Source organism: Gymnogyps californianus, chromosome 10 (assembly GCF_018139145.2).
Source record: "Gymnogyps californianus isolate 813 chromosome 10, ASM1813914v2, whole genome shotgun sequence".
Lineage (NCBI taxonomy): Eukaryota > Metazoa > Chordata > Aves > Accipitriformes > Cathartidae > Gymnogyps > Gymnogyps californianus.
The window spans coordinates 409412-427985 of record NC_059480.1 but is presented as its reverse complement, the minus strand read 5'-3'; the positions used below and the strand labels follow the sequence as shown (position 1 = coordinate 427985).

General features: G+C 63.1%; 1 protein-coding gene across 1 annotated transcript; it reads left to right on the top strand.

Moving 5' to 3' along the window:
* The first annotated feature begins 5250 nt into the window (after positions 1–5250).
* Positions 5251–18176, top strand: ETV5 (ETS variant transcription factor 5). The gene is given in 13 exon segments (XM_050902277.1): positions 5251–5361; positions 5504–5591; positions 5743–5790; positions 5895–5945; positions 11235–11364; positions 11506–11603; positions 11606–11756; positions 13475–13734; positions 14519–14578; positions 15092–15160; positions 15407–15576; positions 16377–16478; positions 16678–18176. Coding segments are annotated over 13 exon segments (1494 nt in total). The 5' UTR covers positions 5251–5316; the 3' UTR covers positions 16900–18176.
* Positions 18177–18574: the final 398 nt, after the last annotated feature.

Genomic DNA, 18574 nt, shown 5'->3' with positions numbered 1-18574 from the left:
TCCTCATGCATTGTGCCAGGCCCGTGCTCTCCCGGCAGAGTCCGGTGCTGCCTCCGATGCTCCCGGATGGCTGCAGGGAGCGGGGAAGAGCTGTTGCACCTTGGTTTCCACACGGCCAGGCTCCCACCCCGGAGCCGAGGAGCTTCGCAGATGCCGTTGCCAGCCCCCTGCCTGCACGGGCGCCCGCCGCTCGCCACCCGGCCGCTCCTTTTCTCCTCGCCCAGCCGGCTGCCGGAGCCCGGCCGGGATGCACGGGCAGGTTTCAGTGGTATCACCCACGTGTGCCCTACCCGGCGCGTGGGGACAGACCACAGGACGCAGCTTCTTCCCCAGGATACGACGGGGACCAGAAAAGGGATGAACGCATGGAGGAGGCGGTGGTCTGGATGGGTGCCCCGCATCACGGCGTTCCCGGGAGCCGGGAGTTGGCAGGACCGGCCCACGGAAAGGGCTGCTGGTTGCTTCTGCGGGCACCCGCTGCCTCCTGCGGTGGCCCTGTGTGGGGGGACGCCCGGCTCCCGAATCAGCCCCCACTGCCAGGCAGCTCCCTCGGGTCTGGCGGAGGCCCCTGTGCCGCTGTCAGCAAGCCGGGAGCGGTGTGTGCTCCATGGATGTCGCCGCAGGCAGGAAAACCGCTGCTTGTCCCCGCTATGCCCCTGCCACAGGGCAAGGGAGCCCCAGCTGGGACAAGCCACCCTCTCCTCCCCAGTGACCCAGCGCCGGGTCTCTCCTCATGCTGCAGGTCTCCATTCAATAGCTTCCCCCTGGCAGCGCAGAGGGTGCTGCTGTCATTATGTTTCAGAGTGAACAGTGAGCTCAAAGGGTGCTGTTTGTCACCCTCCCCAGGCGGGGACAGTGCTGTTGTGCGCCTGTTCAAGCTTTAGCTTGGGGCTATTTCTGGCAGTGGCTCCCAGGGGAGCCCCAGCCGGCCTCCAGCCCACGAATCCCCCTCTCAGCCGGGGCGCAGGAGGAGGCTCCGGTGGGCTGCCGCGGCTCCCTCTCCTCCTGCCCTCAGCACCAGCGCCGGGCAGGGTGAGGGCGAGCCGGGAGGGCAGGAGCTCGCCGCACCGTGACGCCCAGGGATGCGCTCGCAGGAGAGCGCCGGCGGCAGCCGAGAAGCCATGAGGAGGGAGCCCTGTGCCGCGGAGCGAGCACGAGCCCGGCCGGCGGGTGCAGAGGTCGCCGCAGCTCGCCGGAGTCGTGACCTGCGTACACGGGCACCCTCCACCCGCGGTGCATAAATCCGCCCTCCTCCTCCTCCTCGGCACCCGGGGCGGCCGTTAATGAGTAGCCAGGTGAAAGCGTACGGGAGCTAGGCCAAATAAACCCTGGGTCCCGTGAGCCAGCAGCCTCCGTTTCCCCAGCCCCTTCCCTGACGGCAGCTCTGCCTCGCAGCCCCCGTGCTCGGGCAGGGTGAAAGAAAAAAAAACCTCAACCATCTCCAGAGCTTTGCCGGCAGGCGGGGTGATGGGTTTGATCCGTAGGATGACAACGCACGAGGTCAGCAGCGTTTATAGCAGCAGGTTTGGCTCCATTTCCCTGTCTGCTGAGCCTCGACCCAGGGTTTTATCCCGAGGCTCCGATTAGAAAGCGCCTGTATGGAATCGGCAACGGTTTTCACCGCAGACCTGCTCCTTGCACCTGGTCATGGTTTGCCGGGCTCCGGGCAAAGAGCAACGCTCGGGTCTTTTTGCTGTGGTTTGCCGTCGGCGGTGGCGGAGCCGGTGGAAGCAAGCGGGCACCATGCCCGTGCCCACGCCCATGGGGCTGGCAGCGCGCCGGGGGCGAGGAGCGCTCGTTCAAGCCCAAAGCCAGGGGGGAGCACTCAGACACGTGTCCTGCAGGGCATGGGGAGCCCAGGGCCACCACCCTGGGCCAGCGGGACGATGACACACCAGCACCGGTCTGCCAAGAGTGACGGGCTCCGATGGAGACATCCCCTTCTGATCATCAGTGAGATGGGGGGGGGGACGCAGCTTCGATCCGCTCCTGCCGTGCCAAAGCCATGGTTCACCGGGCCTGGCAGCTAACGACCTCCTTAGTCCAATGGTGCAAAGGTCTCCAGCCCAGGAGGGGACCCGCAGGCGCTGGGATGCCGGCCCGGCTGTCCCCAGCTCCGGGGAGGAATACGCCATGCAGCCGAGGGGCACTCGAGGCTCTGAAACCCCGCATCCCCCCTTGATGTCTCCCGGCTCAGCCCCATTCATCCCCCCAAAGGCTGCGGGATGGAGCGGGAGCCCCCAAACACCCCAGCCCCAGGCACCGGTGCCATGCTGGGGGAGCCCTGAGAGCTGGGGAACCCCATTCCCGTGGGACCCCCAGCCCGGCGCCAGCCCCGTCCTCCCGCTCTGTGCGTAGCCGTGGTTGCCTGCATGGAAATGGCGTCCGTAGCGTAGCGCGTGTTGCCGTGTACACCTGGACTGCTGTGGGCTTGCCTCAAATAAAGATGGTGATGAAATACTTGGCTGGTCCTGGGGTGCACTGGGGTTCCCCAATTCCTGGCCAGGCGTGGGGTCCCCACCTTTGGGGGCTCACACGGGAGGTGCCCGATTCGGGGTGCCGGGGCTGAAGGGGCACTGTCAGCGGCAGCGCGATGGAGTGGCGCTCGGCGGGAGCTGCAACCGGCTAAATTTGGAGCCTGCAATTTTTTTTTTTTTTTTTTTTTTTTTTTTTCCCCCCTGAGTGGGCTCTAAATTTAGCAGGCGCCGGTCGCCATCCCCCCTCCCAGCCCTGGGCTCTCCAGGGGCTTCGACTCTTCCCAAGGCACCCCTGCGGCCTCCCACCCGCCTGCCCCACGGCTGCGCTCAGCGCCCATCGCCTCTCCCTGTACCGGGTGGCAGCAAGAGGCCCAGGGGTGCTGAGCAGCCCCCGGCCGGTTGCGGGGCCGCCGCCGCCGCCGCCTTGAGTCGCCGGTTGTACCCAGCTCTGCGATGACCCATCTCGTCCCCAGCAGCCCGCCTTGCTTCCCCGGCCCAGGTTTTGCCGCCCGCCCGCCCGTGTGTCATCTGCTAATTTTACCAGCGGTGATTTAATCCTGGTTGCTTGCGTGCAGAGGGGAAGTGAGAGCGCCAGCGCCCGCAGAGCCCCCCAGGAGCCGTTCTCCGGGCGGCAAGGACACCCCGTGCCCTCTGCGGGCTTCCCCTCCCAGCATGCAGGCACCCGGCGGGCGGCATATCCTGGCAGGGTCCGTCCTTGTCCCCCCCCGATTTCACCCAGGACACGATGGGAGACAAGGTACCTGCCGTTACCAGTGTCATCCCTGGGAGATGGTGGTGGCCCTGGAGGACTCTGGAAGCTCATCAGTACCCCAACATCGACAGAGAAATTCCCACCAGCAGCCCAGAGACACGCTGGGCAGCTCTGCCAAGACACTGGGAAGCCCATGACTTGAGGCTGAGGACAACCCCATCCCAACAGGCTTCCTAGCCCCTGGGCATCTTCCCAGAATCCGAGCAGAAGGTTCCTCTCCTTCCCAAGCTGAGAAGAGCAGCATGTAACTGAGCACCAGCCCTTGTTTTTCCCCTTCTCCAGCAATAATTTCCCAGTCTCACTCCGCAACAACGGGAGGCCTCCACGCAGTTCATTTATCCTGTGCAACCTGCTGCGTCCTCTACGAGCGGCCACTGGCAGGTCTCCCTGGCGGGTCTCCCCACCTTCAGTTACAGATGGGGAAACTGAGGCACTTGGCAGAGCAATGCCGGGGTGGGGGGCCTGGCGGGCCCCCAGCAGCACGGCTCTGTCCTAAACTCATTCCCAGTCCTCTGAGCTATTTGCAGTCCTGCAAGGGCTTGTGTCCACGAACCCGCTTGGGGGGATCCGTGGCTGGGGCAGCCCCAAAGGCCCTGCAGGTGGGAACTATTTTTCCTATGGCTTCCGCCGCAGAGCCCTTCTCAAAGGCAAACCTGGCTCCAGGGTACCTGCAGGGTACCGAAGCCGGCACTCGGGCGTGGGTTAGCCCCGGCTCACAGGGGGACCCGTGTGACGCCACTTTGCTGGTGCAAAACCGCCTCCCAAGAAAGCAGAGGGGACCCCACGGCCTGTCCGGAGGGGACCCCATGGCACGTGAGGCCTGAGGTCCATCTGCAGAGCTTGCTATGAGGCAGGTTCTTGGGTACAGCGTGCAGGAAGCAGGTCCCCCCTCCACCCCCCCACCCCCCCACCCCCCCCCCAGATCCGGCCCCCTGGGCTGTCCCACCAACCCCCCAAGGCCGCCCGTTAGCCCCCGAGCCCCCCTCCTGGCGAGGGCCGCGGCCCCTTTAAATCCTGCGCTGCCCCAGCCCCACCCGCCAGCCTCTTCCCCCTTCTATTTTTTTATGAATGAAAAACGTTCTCGGCGGAGCCATGCAAATCGCGCCGCGCCCATTGGCTGCCGCCGCCCCCGCCCACCCAGCCGGCTTCAATGGTGCTCGGCGGAGCGGCGCGCGGGCGGGCGCGCAGCTGGGGCCGCAGCCAATCAGGCGGCGCGGGCGGCCGAGCGGCGGCGCTCCATTGGCCGGCGCGGAGGGTAAACAAGCGGCGCGGCGCGGGGCGGGGCGCGGTGGAGGCCGCTGGCTCGGGGGCTGCGGGCCGGCGCAGAGCGGCAGCGCGGTGCCCGGCGCGGAGCGGCGCCTTCCCCGGGCCGTCTCCCCCCGGCCCCGGTCCCGGTCCCCCCCGGCCCCGGCTCGCCCCGCTGCGGCGGAGCCCGCGGCGCCCCGGCCGGGTACGCGGGGCCTGGCGGCGGAGCGCATCGCGGCCCGGGGCGGGGGCGGTGTTTATGAATGGCGCGGGCCGCGCGGTGTGAATGGCGGGGGGCGCGCGCGAGGGCGCGCGGGGGAGGGGAAGGGAGGGGAGGGCGGAGTTTATGAATGGGGCGCGCGGGGCGGCGTGGGAACGGGCTCGGCTGCGGCGCGGCCCTGCAGCGCCGAGCACCGGCAGGGGCGGAGGGAGGCGGCCGCCGCCGGGCGAGGGGAGGCGAAGCGAAGCGGAGCGGAGCGGCCCTGCCTGCCTGCTTGCCTGCCTGCCTGCCTGCCTCCTCCCGCTCCCACGGCGCGTGATGTCACGGCCGTTTCTATAGAAATTGAGTGACATCACGAGCCGGGGGGCTGCGACCCGCCACGGCAGGAGAGGGCCGGCTCCCCGGGGAGGCGCGGCGGCCCCGTACCGAGCCAGCCCCGGGGGCGGCAGGAGCGAAGGCCTGATCCTGACACACCCCCCCCCCCCTCCCTCCCGCCTCCATCTCCCAGCCGCGCACCTGCCGGAGCCCGGGCGGGACCCCCCCCTTCCCGGGCCGGCGTCGATGCTGAGCGGGCCGGGGGCACTGCCCGCCTCCCCCGCACCATGGACGGCTTCTACGACCAGCAGGTTCCCTTCATGGGCCCCGGGGTAAGTTTGCCCTGTGACCCCCTCCCCGCTCCCCGTTGGGCCCCCCCCCCCGTCCTTGGGGGCACCCCCCTCCTCTCCCCCCACCCCCCCCATCCTTGGGAAGTGCCACCCTCCCGAACCGCTCTCGCCGTGGTCGTTGCAGAAGTCCTGCGCAGAAGAGGGCCGAGGCCGGCCGGGGTCCGATAGGAAAAGGAAATTTTTGGAGACCGACCTGGCCCACGACTCGGAAGGTAGGCAGGGCTGGCCCCGGGCGGCCGTGGCCTCGCTGCGGCCCCGTGAGACCGCTCTCCTCGCATTTGTCAGTTTAGAAATAATCCTGCGAATAATGGCAGTTTTATTTACTCTTCTGTGGAGCGCATAAAGTCTTTCACTCTGTTCCAGAGCTCTTCCAGGATCTCAGCCAGCTCCAAGAGGCCTGGCTAGCTGAAGGCAAGTCTTCACCTCTGCCTTTTGCCATGTAAAATCTCTCCGCAAGCATTTTTTTGAGAACCGAAAATGCCATAAAACCACTTTTTTGTTGTTGTTTTTTTTAGCTCAGGTCCCCGACGATGAACAATTTGTCCCAGATTTCCAGTCTGACAACTGTAAGTGATTGTTCTGGGTTTTTGTTCTCTTGGGGGGGGGGAAATGTTTGGGTGCCTGTGCAAAACCTCGCGCTGGGTTTGGAGCCGCTTCCTGGGAAAGCGGTTGTTGCTGGGCCTGAAACCGTGAAATCACGAACTTTTGGGAGAAAGCACGTGTGGTTTGGGTTCATCGAGATGAAACTTGCAGTGGCCTGTCTTTTGTGAATGGGGAAAATTATAGCCAAACGCACGGAAATAGCTCGAACTGATCTCTGGGCTCCTCTGAGACTCGCTGCTTGTTCGTAGTAACGTCGATTTGCTTATAAACGCTCCTTTTCCTTTTCAAGTGGAAGCGAGAGCCCGTGCTGGGCTCCTCGGTTAGCCACAATCTCTGCAGTTTCTGGAGCTTTTTACAGTCCTGGCTCAGCGCTGTTGGCAAGAGCGGACCTGAGCGGTGAAACTTGAGCCGCTTTAAGCAGCATTAATCACTGGCAAGCAAGCGTGTTTAAAAGGAGGCCAGTGAAAATGCAGTCCCTCTTGAATTGCATAAGAGCGAGAGTTGGTTCTGAGCCGCGGTTCATTGCCGGAACGGGTTAGCGGCGAGGGCAGGGGCTGGTTAATGGCGTGCGGTGCTCGGGCGGCTCTCGGGGCGCTGGCTCTCGTGGCGTTGAAGGCTGGGTTGGAGGGAAACGGGGAGGGGGGGTGCGGATCAGGATGTTTTGAGTCGTTACCTGGCAAACAGAAGTAGTAGCTTGGTGTCGGTGGCTGGGTTTTGCTGCTGAGCCAGACAGCTACAGAACTTAAAGGAAATCAAATTTAGCCTGCAGTCGAACAGATTTTTTCATTCCAGCTTTGTCACAGCATGCAGCAAGGGTATCTTCTCCTACAGTAAACGCATGTTAATTATTGCTCTTTGATTACTTCTGAGTGGGAAGCTTGCCATTAAACTGTTCCAGACAGCCCGCGTTTCAGATGCGCTTTTTTTTTCCTTGTCTCCCCTGAGATAAAAGGCGAGCCCAGAGTCAGAAACGCAACTGGCTATTGACATCCTAGCGCAGCCCGGCAGCTCTTGCTTGGAGCGGTAGAAACTGCAGCGTGCGTGGGAGGGTGGCTCTTAGAGCTGAAGCTGTTTCCAGTGCCTTTTGGCAGTCTCTTGTTTCCTTGTAACCTGAAGAGCTCAGAGAGGAGAGACAAACTTTTCTGGGCGATGCAGGAGGGGAGGAAAAAAAAAAAAAACCCAAAGACCTAATATTTGGTTGAGACTCTGAAAATGTTCTCCTGACATGCTCGGCCCCTGCAGACCCGGTGTTGAAACGACTTTGTCACTTGAAAGGAGATCTCCCTGCTATAATAAGCTTCCTTAACTTTCCTGAGGAGAGAAAGCAAAGGTTTCCCTCGCTGCTGCGCAAGGGGCTGTGCCGGCTCGGGGGGGGACCCAGACTGGGGTGGAGGGGGACGAGGAGCCTGGCTCTTCCATACCAGCACTGGAGAGAGTTTAAAGAGGAGAGAGTCTCCAGCTTACAGCTTTCTGGCCCCATGTTCTTGTTTTGCTCCGGTTTTGAACAGTGTGCGGTGTAGGAAGAAAGAGAGGAACAAATCTGGGGCAGCCTCCTCCCCCTGCACCCGGCTTTCGCTAGCGGGGACGTGCTTCTTTCCCAGGCTGGGGGTCACGTTGGGGTTCAGTGCTTGTTAGCTCCTGGGGGAAGGTAAATCCTTCCCTACTCCGTATGGATGTTTGCGGTCATGTGTTGGATTCGGTTCCTGCGGTTGCGTAGCTCCGTGCCTTTTCCCTGAGCAAGCTGCTGTTCTCTTTTATCCACCGGCTCCATCTCCTGCCCCGTGGCCCTGGCATTCCCAGGGCCAAGCTTCCTCGGCACGGCAGCAAAAAGGGACGAATCAGGCTCAGTTTTGACCCCATTGCCCTGGGGAACGCCGCCACGTGTGCCGTGTCGAGTCTCGGAGATGCTCCGAACTGCAGCATCATTCTCGCCTTGCTAAAAACCCCTCATTGCACGGCAGCTGCCTGCGGCTCGGCTGCTGCCCGCTCGCTGTTCCTGACTCTGTAGCCGAGGTTCCTGGCAGACACGGGCTTAAAGTTGGGGTTTGGCAGCAAAGTGCCGTAACGTGCCGGAGGGCGGCAGGTCGCTGCGCCGGGGGGGGAAATCCCGCCGTGGGGATGGGGAAAGCAGGGCTCCTCCGAATAAGGGATGCGTTGTTCTGGGCGCCCTGGACCGAGCAGCAAGAGGCCGGATTCGGTGCTTATAAACCACCCGGAGAAGCGGCAGGTTCCCCCGGGAAGGCGAGGAGGCTGTGGGTGACTCCTGCAGAGCTCACCACGCCGGCCATCGCACCGCATCCCTGGCCGGGTGTAGGTGCGGGTTCGCCGGCAGCACAGTCCTGGGGAAAAGGCTACATCTGTACAATGTTACGTCTCGATCGGTTGTTTAAATAACTGGGAAGTGATGGGGTCGTGCTGGGGAGACCAAGCACCACGAGAGGCTCTGCCTTTTGCAGGGGTTTGCTCCCGGGGGACTTGTGGCCCCCTGCATGGGCGGCACACGGCTAAAGCCACAGGCAGGGCGCTGAAATGAAAGCAGGAGGTTTGTTTCTGAGGAAGGGTTTTTTAAACAAAGGAAAGCAGGAGCCCGGCTTCTATTTCTGGCTCCTCTCCTGGCGTGACCTTGGGTGCGTCCTGTCACGCTGGGGGATGGAGGGGCAGGCGCGGAGCTCGGCTCCCAGGTGACGGCTTGAGCGGGTGCCAAGGTCCCCAGCCGGGCTGGAAGTGGTGGTTTGGTTGCCTTCCCCGTGGCTTGGGCAGCGGGTGCCGCCGGCAAAGCCAGCGTCCTCCAGGCTCGGCCTCTTAGAGGTTCCCATCACGCTGATGGTTGGGAACAGCCTGCCCTGTCCCCCACCAAGGGGTTCAGCGGCGATTCAAGGCCCCAAACAGCTTTGGGGTGTCCCCTTTCCCATGGGAGACTTCTTGGCTGAAGGTTGACGTTTGGGGCATCTCCAGCTTGGCTGGCAGTACGGCACTGGGGGGGTACGCCTGAGCACCCCCATCTTCCCTTCCCGGTTGTGCCGCCTTGCCGGCCAGGCCCAGCAGCGGTACGCGTGGCCGGACCCCTTGCCTGGTCTTCTCGGTCCCCTTGCCCGGCCTCCCCGATATCCCCAGGGACTAAAGCAGCCCAAAGAAGGGCCGTCAGGCACCCACGGGTGCTCTCGCTGCTCCCGTGGCTCAGTCCCGGCACGGGTGTGCCGAGGCGTGTTCTCCGGCCCCATCTATAGTTAAGCTGCTCCCTCTGCTTATTTTTATATTTTTTTTTTTAGCTTTTAATTATAGTGCCAAGCGCAGGACCGGAAAGGTTAAAAGCGCTCGCACACCCAACGTGCCTTTGAGGCGTTGGGCGCTGGGGCAGGGCATCTCCTTCCCCGGCAACCATCCTCTCGCCTTCTCCGCTCCCTGCCCGGCCGCTCGCCGCCGGGGACCCAAAACCAGCTCCTTTCCCCCCAGGAGCTGCACCACCGGCCTCGGTGCCCCCCCTTGGCTCCCACCACCGGGCACCCCGGCCTCGCCGGCCATGAGCTTGGCGGCAAAAGCACGTCTTGCCGAGCAGCGCCAGCCGGCCCCGCGGTGTTTGTGTAAGGAATCCAAACGTTGCACAAAGTCCGGGCTTGGCCAGCTGGTCTCTGTTAGGATCTTAAGGCTCGTTTCCCTTTTCTTGAATGGCAGCGCTAAGCTCTGGGGAAATTTTTCTTTCCTTTTCTTTTTTATATATATTCCCCCCCCCCCCCCCCCCCCCAGCCACATGAATGGAGCGCTCCAAATTGTTTGTGAATGGAGGGTGGTGCCCGCTCGGAGACTTTTTTTTTCTTTTTTTTTTTTTTTTTTTTCCTTTTCCCTCAATGAATAACCAGACCCCATTGTACGGCTGGCGGAAAAACAACCCGCTCCAACAACACGGAGCCTGTTAAGGAGAAACATGCCCGCGATAGGCAGCTGGAGCCCTTCCAAAGCCAGTTCCCCTTGGCTTTCCCGGGCTCACGGGCGCCCGGGGCTTTGCCGCCGCCGTGCCGGCCCCCCGTTAAGGCTAGAAATGCTGAGAGCGGCAAAACCTCACTGGGGGGCTTGGGGGGGAGGGGGGGGAAGGAGGAGGGGGATAAATCCGGCTTGGGAGCGGGTGGAAGGCGTGCGGGAGGCTATGCTGGCTCAGGGCTGGGCTTTGTGTTTCAAATCCTCCTGGGGGGGTTTTATGCCCTTGGTACCAGCTGTGCCGGGCCTTTGCAGAGGGGGGGGGGTAGAGAGGGGAGTCAGCAGCTCTTTAAAGGTTTTGACAAATTAAGGGAGCAGCTAATTACCTGGCAAGCTGTGAACAGTTGTCCTGGAGCTATTCGCTCCTCTCCACTGTAGCTGGGCTGTGTTTAGACTTTGCATGAAGCTAATACTCCACTTCCGATTAGTCTTGGCTCTCCTCTGCAGGCACTATTTAGGTAAAGATCTCTGAGGCGCTTTCCCTTTCCTAGAGCGCCTGCTTTTAGAAATTAATTAGGTTAAGCGTCTATTACACAGTTTAAAATTATATATAGTGAGTGGGCTCGGGGGGGGCTGGGAAGGATTTGGGTTTATCGGGACGTTTGCCACTTGAACTCATACAATTGCGGGACCCTGGGACTGGATCCCCTTGGAGCACCTTAGCTGGGGGAAGGTGGATTCCATTTAGCCGCTTGCCGACTCTCTGGCCGGCTAGTTGGGAGCTGGGTATGCCCCTGCGAGGGCGAGCGGGTCACTGTGTCCTGCTCACAAGTTCTCGGAGCTCCAGGCTGTCAAGCCCCCTTGTTCTTCGCCCCACGGCTGAGGGAGGCAGCCGCTGCCTGCGGTGCCCGGGCTCGACTCCCCTCGCTGAGGGGCTTTTGGCCCGGCTCGGGCACGTGTCTCATCCGTGGCTGTTGTCGAGCTTCCTGTTCCCCTCTCACAGCCCTTGCTCTGCCCCCTCTCGCCCTGTGCCGTTCCCTCTTGGATCCCAGCAGGGAACGATTCCCCCTCCATGAGCGATGTCCTGGGCCGGTGGGACTGTCCCAGCCCTGGGAGCTCTGCCCTCCCCTGCAGAAGTCAGCCCTGCCACCCCAGCTCGGTCCACCGGCACGTGGGGTCTGCTGGGGCACCATCCTGCCACGGTTTGGTTGCCTGATGCTCCCGGGGGGGTAAATTCAGCACCTGATTCCCGAGCAAAGAGCACCCAAGGGGATGCTCCCCAGGGGTGACGTCCCCCATCAGGCGCGGGTGAGCCTGGATCCTCCTCTGTCTCGTTGCAGTGGTCCTGCACGCCCCACCTCCGGCAAAGATCAAGCGGGAGCTGCACAGCCCTTCCTCGGAGCTGTCGTCCTGCAGCCACGAGCAGGCTCTCTGTGCCGGCTACGGGGACAAGTGCCTCTACAACTGCTGGTAGGTAGCGCGGGGGCGGCCGCTCGCCCGCAGACCCCTCGGGTCACGGCGTGGGGACTCGTCTCGCTCGTCAGCCCTCCGCCGTGTGGAGGTGTCCTCCTTAGCGTCGCCGTCAGCCCCCGGCCCCTCTCCCCTCCGCAGTGCCTACGACAGGAAGCCCCCCGCCGGGTTCAAGCCATTAACGCCGCCCGCCACGCCGGTGTCTCCTGCGCACCAGGGATCGGCCCTGCCGCCGCCGGCCCCGCCGTGCAGGCAGCTGCCCATGGGGCGGCCCCGGCCCCGCACCCGCTGCAGGAGCAGAGGCAGCAGACCTTCGCTGTGCCGCGGCCGCCTCACCCGCCCATGCACATGCCAAAGATGATGTCCGAAAACCAATACCCCGCAGAGCAGAGGTAAGGTTTCCCCTGCCCAAGCGGGCGCTGGCCTCTTGCGGGTGGTTATGGGGACGTTGGCCCCCTCGGGATGGATCGGTGGCCTCAAAGTGTGGGGAGGGAAGGGGGATGCCCGTCCCCTGGCTGCGGTTACGGACCGTAGGCCAGATGTTGCTGCCTGGGGGCCTGCGGAAAGCAGTGCGGCAACACTTGCTGCTTCCCACTGGGATCTCACGGCTCTTTCTCCCCACGAGGCAGCTGCCTGCAAACAGGGACCAGTTCTTCCCAGCCCCGGGAACACCGGGCAGACCCTTTTGCCTCCCCCTTGGGAAAAGTGAGGGAGGCAGAGGCTGCTGCCTGCATCCATCCCTGCGGCGGCGGGCGATGGTGCTGAGTCAGGGCTCCCGCTCTCCTCTTTCCCACCCACTGCAGCTCTCTGCCATCCGAGCTGAGCTCTGCCGGGCTGGGGAGCTGCGAGCATCCCCGTCCTGCCCCCGCGCTGAGGGTCGGTCCTTAGCTCCCCTGTGCATCGCACAGCATCCCCATCATTTTGGGGGCTGTGGAGGGAGAGGCCTTGCTCCCTGCTTCCTCTCCAAGCTGTGGCTTCATCTCCCATCACCCCTGCGTTCCCGGAGGCTTTGCCGGTCCCCTCCCTCGCCCTGGGTTTGCTCGCGCTATTGGTAGGTGGCATGGCGCAGGTCACAGTTGACTTCCAGCTTTGCTTGCGGCCTCCTCAACGCCCTTTGCTGCGGTGACGGCTGCCATGTCACCGGCAGCGGGGTGTCCCCTTCAGGCATGGGGCTGGACGTGGCAGCCCGGCACAGGCCATGCAGTGGGGCCGTGGAAACCCTTGGGATGCGCCCACAGTGGGCAAGTATTCCTCCCCGGCGAAGCGGGGCTCGGCTCCGGGCGACCTTCGAGCTATGCGGGGGGCTGGCCGCGACCGCTCGGGAAGCGCCATGCCAGTGCGGGGCTTGGGTTTCACTCAGGAAGGGCAGAGGGACACAGCTCGGAAATGGAGTAATCCCAGCCCGGCAGCTGGGAGGGCTCCGGTTACAAAGCCAAATGGCGCACGGCCGGCCGAGAGGAGCCGGGCACGGAGATCAGAGATCGCCTTTCAAGGTGCCGGAGGACGAGGGGATGCGGCAGCACCCCCTCGACGTGGTCCCTTATCCACCGCCACTAGCAGAGACCGTGCTGGGGCTCGAGCCGGTGGTGGCAGCACCCCGGAGCCGAAAATAGTGCTCCCTGCCGCCGAGTTCAAGGTTTAATCCCAGCCGCGCAGGCGGATTAGCGACCGGCTGGAGCTGCGGAGTGGATTTGGTTTTGCGTAAGCACCCACCCGGGTGCGGCATCCCCCGGGCCCTGCGGCTCTGCCCTGCCACCCCGGGGGAGGCTTTACTGGTTGACAGAGATTTGACTGTTGTGGGGTGGTTTTTTGTTTCCTTTTTCCACTCCTATCCAGATCTCCCCGCTGCAGCACAGGGCTGCCGTCACCCGAGGCGCATCATGCTTTGCCGTGATGGCCCGTGGGGGGGGTCCCCAGCACTTGGTGGCCGTGCTCCTGAGGAACCATCCCAACCCGCTGCGGGTGGGACACAACAGCACCCAAACCACCCTGGGCTGAGGGCACGGAGCCGGCACGGCGTCGCGGTCTGGGGTGGGAGCCGGCAGCGTGCCGGCAGGGCTGACCCCGCCACCCCTCGGTAACGCCGTGTCCCTCTCCCCTCCGCCTCTAGGTTTCAGAGGCAGCTGTCTGAGCCCTGCCACCCCTTCCCGCCGCAGCCCGGGGTCCCGGGGGACAGCCGCCCCGTCTACCACCGGCAGCTGTCGGAGCCCCTTGGCCCCGCCGCCCCTCACCCCCCTCAGGGATTCAAGCAGGAGTACCACGACCCGCTCTACGAGCACAGCGGCCCCGGCCTGCCCGGCCCCCCCGGCCACGGCTTCCAGCCCTCCATGGGCATCAAGCAGGAGCCCCGGGACTACTGCATCGACTCAGGTGGGTGCAAGTCGGGGTGGGCAGCCGGGTGCTGGCGCTCAGGGTGAGGGGGGATCGCAGGTTACACCAGCGGCACCCGGGGAGCGGAGCCATCGCCGCCATCGGCAGATCACAGGCGGCAGCACAAGGTTGAGCCTCGGGTGGCGGGTGCCGTGTCACCCCGGGGCTCCCGCAGTGCCGGGCTGCTGTTTCGCCTGGTTGATGATCTCTTTTCTTTTTTTCCTCTTTCCCTCCCGCCCTATCTTTCCTTTCCAAAGCAGGGGGGATAGAGCAGGCATTCACCAGATGCCGCGCGGCATGGTCTGTGCCGTAGCCATGGGCTGGGGTGCCCCGCGGCACCTGGCGGTCCCCCCGCAGCCCTGGCCTGGGGCCAGCTGTGATTTCTGGCTGCTGGACCCCACCAGCATCACGGAAAAATCCTCTAATCGCCTTAGGACCTAAAAATACCCCGACCTCGGGATGGAGGGTGGCACGGCCGAGCAGATGGCAGGGGAGGCGCGGCGATGCCTCCCTTCCCGCGGGGCCCGAATAACGTGGTGAAAACCTGAGCTCCCTTAGACCTTGCTCCCAGTGCTCATTCCAGTGCCGCCCTGCCTCCAATCGTACTGGTTTTCCCCCCAAAGCTGGGAGTGGGGGCTGGGGGTGGATGCAGTGGCCCATGGTGCGCCGGGGGGGAGATGCCCGGGCTTGGCCGCAGGACGTGCTCAGGGGGAAGATGCTGCCAAGCTCTCAGTGGGACCCACGGGACGTAGATCCTTAAAGCCGCCTTCATCTTCCCTCGCAGAAGTGCCTAACTGCCAGTCCTCATACCTGCGGGGGGGCGTCTTCCCCAGCAGCCATGACGGTGAGTGTGCCCCCGGCCCCCTCCTGCTCACAGGCATCCCTGGTGTGTCCCATCCCTCCCTCGGGGCAGGCAGATCCCCCCCTCATGGCTGGCAGAGCTGCCAGGCACCCCCGAAAACGCCCATGAGAGCACCGCGGTGCCTGCGAGAGCTCACATGCGAGCAGCATCGGCACCACCGCTAAAAACAGGGCCTGTGCCGTGCAGCCGCCGGCCCCTGCGAGCATGCTGCGAGGGCACGGCAGCGCCGTGCCGCATAATCCGGGATAACGCACCCGATATAGCTGCTAAGAAGGGTTTTGGTTCCCCCAGCTCCCCGAGGTGAGGAGGGGACACAGCTGCATGGCGCTCAGCTGGCGAGCCGGTGCAATGCCACCAAAATAACTGGGGATGGGACTGCTCCCAGTGCTGGGGGACGGGGTCTTGGTGCTGGATTGGGCCAAGCCAGGGTTTTTTAGGGGTCCGGCCAGGGTGGTGGAGGGGGCCTTGTGCTCACCGAGGATCTTTTCTCCCTAGGATTTTCATATGAAAAGGACACACGATTGTATTTTGATGACACGTGCGTGGTACCGGAGAGGCTGGAGGGTAAGAATCCAGCCCCAGAGGAGGGCTGGGGGGTGACCAGGGCTGCTGGAGGGAGATTCGGGGCCAGGCTCTGCAGCGGCTGGCTTTTAAGGCCAAGCTGTGCTGGCACGGTGCTCTTGAGAGCTGCTGAGCATTGTCCCGCACGGCTGCTCGGTGTCACCGCTGTGCATGTCCCCTGCTGGGTGGCACAGCCCGGGAGAGGGGCAGAGCCGGGGTGTTTAACCAGCCGTGTCTCGGTGCGGGCAGGTAAAGTGAAGCAGGAGCCCACCCTGTACCGAGAGGGCCCTCCCTACCAGCGGCGCGGGTCCCTGCAGCTCTGGCAGTTCCTGGTCACCCTCCTGGACGACCCCGCCAATGCCCACTTCATCGCCTGGACCGGCCGGGGCATGGAGTTCAAGCTGATCGAGCCTGAGGAGGTACGGGGGGGTCCTGCCCCAGGGCCAGGGCTGCAGCCCGGGGGTGAGAGAGGGGGGACGGATCCTTCCCATGCAACACAGCAGTTCACACGCGTGCTTGAAGCAAGACATGGTGTCTTTACTCTCCAGGCAAGAGGGAAAAGCCAGCCGCCTGCCTGCCATAAGCAGCCGTAGAAATTTGCCTTTAATCTCTGCTGCCTCTCGGCACGGCACACGCTCTGCTCCTGGAGCTGCCGGCGGTCACCAGCCACAGTGGCGTTGCCTCTGTGCCGTGCCTTGCCGAGACCCGCCGCTCGGCCGTGGCTCCCTCCCTCCCAAACTGTTCCGATCCTTCACCCTGGGTCCCCGGCGACGGCTCCGTGCCGGCGCGGTGCCGTGCCGGAGCCGTGCAGCTCTGCAGGAGGGTGACACAGAGGAAGAAGCTGTTTGGGGAGTAATTGAAAGCAGCTGTAGCGCTGAGCGGCGCATTGTGGGTAATTACCCATAATATCTCTTACGCTGTGCATGGAAATTGTGGTTTTTTGAAGCGGCTTTTTTGGCAGGCTCCCCTAATCAAACGTCTTTTGATTCGGCCCCCGGTTTGGCGGTGGGTGGCAGCGTTGTGGCAGCCGGCGCTCGGAGCTGGAGCATTTCTCGCAGCAGGCGGGGAACCGCTCCGGGGCTGCGGTGATGCTTTCACCCCTGGCAGCTCCAGCCCCCAGAAATGAGCTCTTACGCCACGTTTCGGTCGTGATTTCCTTCGAGGATCCAGGTCCAAGCCCCGACTGGAACCTTCATGGCTGCTGCCTCTCTCCCCCCAGGTAGCGCGGCGCTGGGGCATCCAGAAGAACCGGCCGGCCATGAACTACGACAAGCTCAGCCGCTCCCTGCGCTACTACTACGAGAAGGGCATCATGCAGAAGGCGAGTGACCCCGCTGCCGCAGGGAGGGGGGGGGGGGGTGGAAGGTGTGACCGTCCCCCGCTGTCACTCCGCCATCCTGGGGTACAGCAGGAGGGGGGGCTAGGTCTAGTGTCGGTCGTGCCACGCTTGTTATTCCCTGGGGGGAAGATGCACGGCACCTCTTATGCCCTCCTCCTCCTCCTCCTCCTCCTCCTCGCAGGTGGCCGGCGAGCGGTACGTCTATAAGTTCGTCTGTGACCCCGACGCCCTCTTTTCCATGGCCTACCCCGACAACCAGCGCCCCTTCCTGAAGACGGAGCCCGACTGCCCGGTGCCCGAGGAGGAGACGGTGCCGCTGACGCACTTCGAGGACAGCCCGGCGTACCTCCTGGAGATGGATCCCTGCGGCAGCCTTCCCTACGCGGAGGGCTTCGCTTACTGACTCGGCCAGCCGGCAGAGCCGCGAGCACTAGCGCATCCACTTTGGGCAAATACGGTTTTGTAAGGAATATTTTTTGCTGTTCATAAGGAGGAAAAAAAAAAACAAAAAACAAAAAACACCAAACCCAAAACAAACCGTGTGCGCACACACAAATTGGAGGAATCTAAAATGCCCGGTGTGTGTCACTGCCGAATTCCCACCCTTACTGTCCAAGGGCTAGTGCGTAGGACTGCCCGTGGCTGGCACCTCCCGCCAAGCATCGGCGCGATGTTTTTGGGGCGACGGGAGCTAAAGACGCAGTCTCTGACCCAGGCCCCGTTCCTCGCCAGCACAGCGAGGGCTGCCGGCTCCGGCAGCGCCCCGGGACTGGGCTGAGCCGGTGTGGCCGCCTAGCCAATTGTCACGACAATCTGCTTTTTTGCATCGAGCACGATCCGCGTAGCTGCCTTGTGTGGTGGAAAGGGCTTTTATTTGCACAGAGGAGGGGGCCGCCTGGGCCAGCACCCCGGGGCTGATGTGCGCAGCATCCTACCCCAATCCCGAGGAGCCTTCTGCCTTCTTCCCAAACCGCCCCTCCCTGCCCCACCCTTGTGATATAACCTGATATATAACGGTTTCTCAGCCCTTCCCGGGTCCTCGCCGTGCCCCTCTCTCTCCTCCTCCCCAGCTCCGGCTGCGGGCCATGGGTTGCATTTTTGGGGGAGGAGACCCTGACACTATCTCCCTCCCTCCCTCCCTCCCTCTTTTTTGTTGTTGTTGGTTTTTTTTTTTGATGTTTTGGGGGAGGGGGGGGAAGTTTCTAAACTGATTTTTGTAGATTTTTTGTATTTTAAGGCAAAGCTATTTTTTGCAGCCTGGCTGCTGTTCCCGGAGCCCCTGGGGTTGCCCCCCTGGCTTTCCCCGTGGCCCACTTGCGGGGGGGAGCCCTCGGTGCCCGCAGCTCCCCGGGATGGCTGCCGAAGTATCCGGTCCACTCCATTTCACTGCTCGAGTCCTCTTTCCCGGGGGAGCCGGGGCTGAACCCCGGTGCCGGCTCAGCTGCGCTCCCCCCCCTGCTCGGCATGGCCTCGGAGCTGGGCTGTAAGGCTGCGGTGGGCAGGGACGGCGGGGTCCCCCACCCCGCTTCCCCGGTACCCTGCTTCCCTCCAGCTCCCTCCTCCCCGCTGCGCCTCCTAACACTCCTCCACCACTCATATATCCATACCTGCCTATCCCCCCACTCCCACCGGCTACATGTTTTTGTTGTAAATGCTGTATAGGAAATTTTTTCTCTTCCTTAGTTAGCTTTGGTTGGATTTTTTTTTTTTTTTTTTTGACTGATTCATTCTTTTTTGGGGAAGTATGAAGATTAACTCTGGGTAGACTCGGTTGCTCTCCCCACAGGGGCTGCAGTGGCCTGTACCCGTGGGGAGCGTTCGGTTGCGGGAACCCCGCCTTGGGGACAAGGTTTTAACCATTTGCTCGGTGTGGCGGGTCTACAGTGCAGAAGGGGTTAATCTGAGGACTGATTTGAAATAATCTTTACTCGAGCAGGGCTATGTATCTCCTGCAAAGCTGCATTACATTCTGTACTGTGTACAATAAAGGATCTTGCTTTCTGTTCCTCCCCGGCTGCCTGGGCCCCTGCTTTGCCTGTGCCGTGGGATGCTGCCGGGGCTGGGAGGGAGCCTCTGGA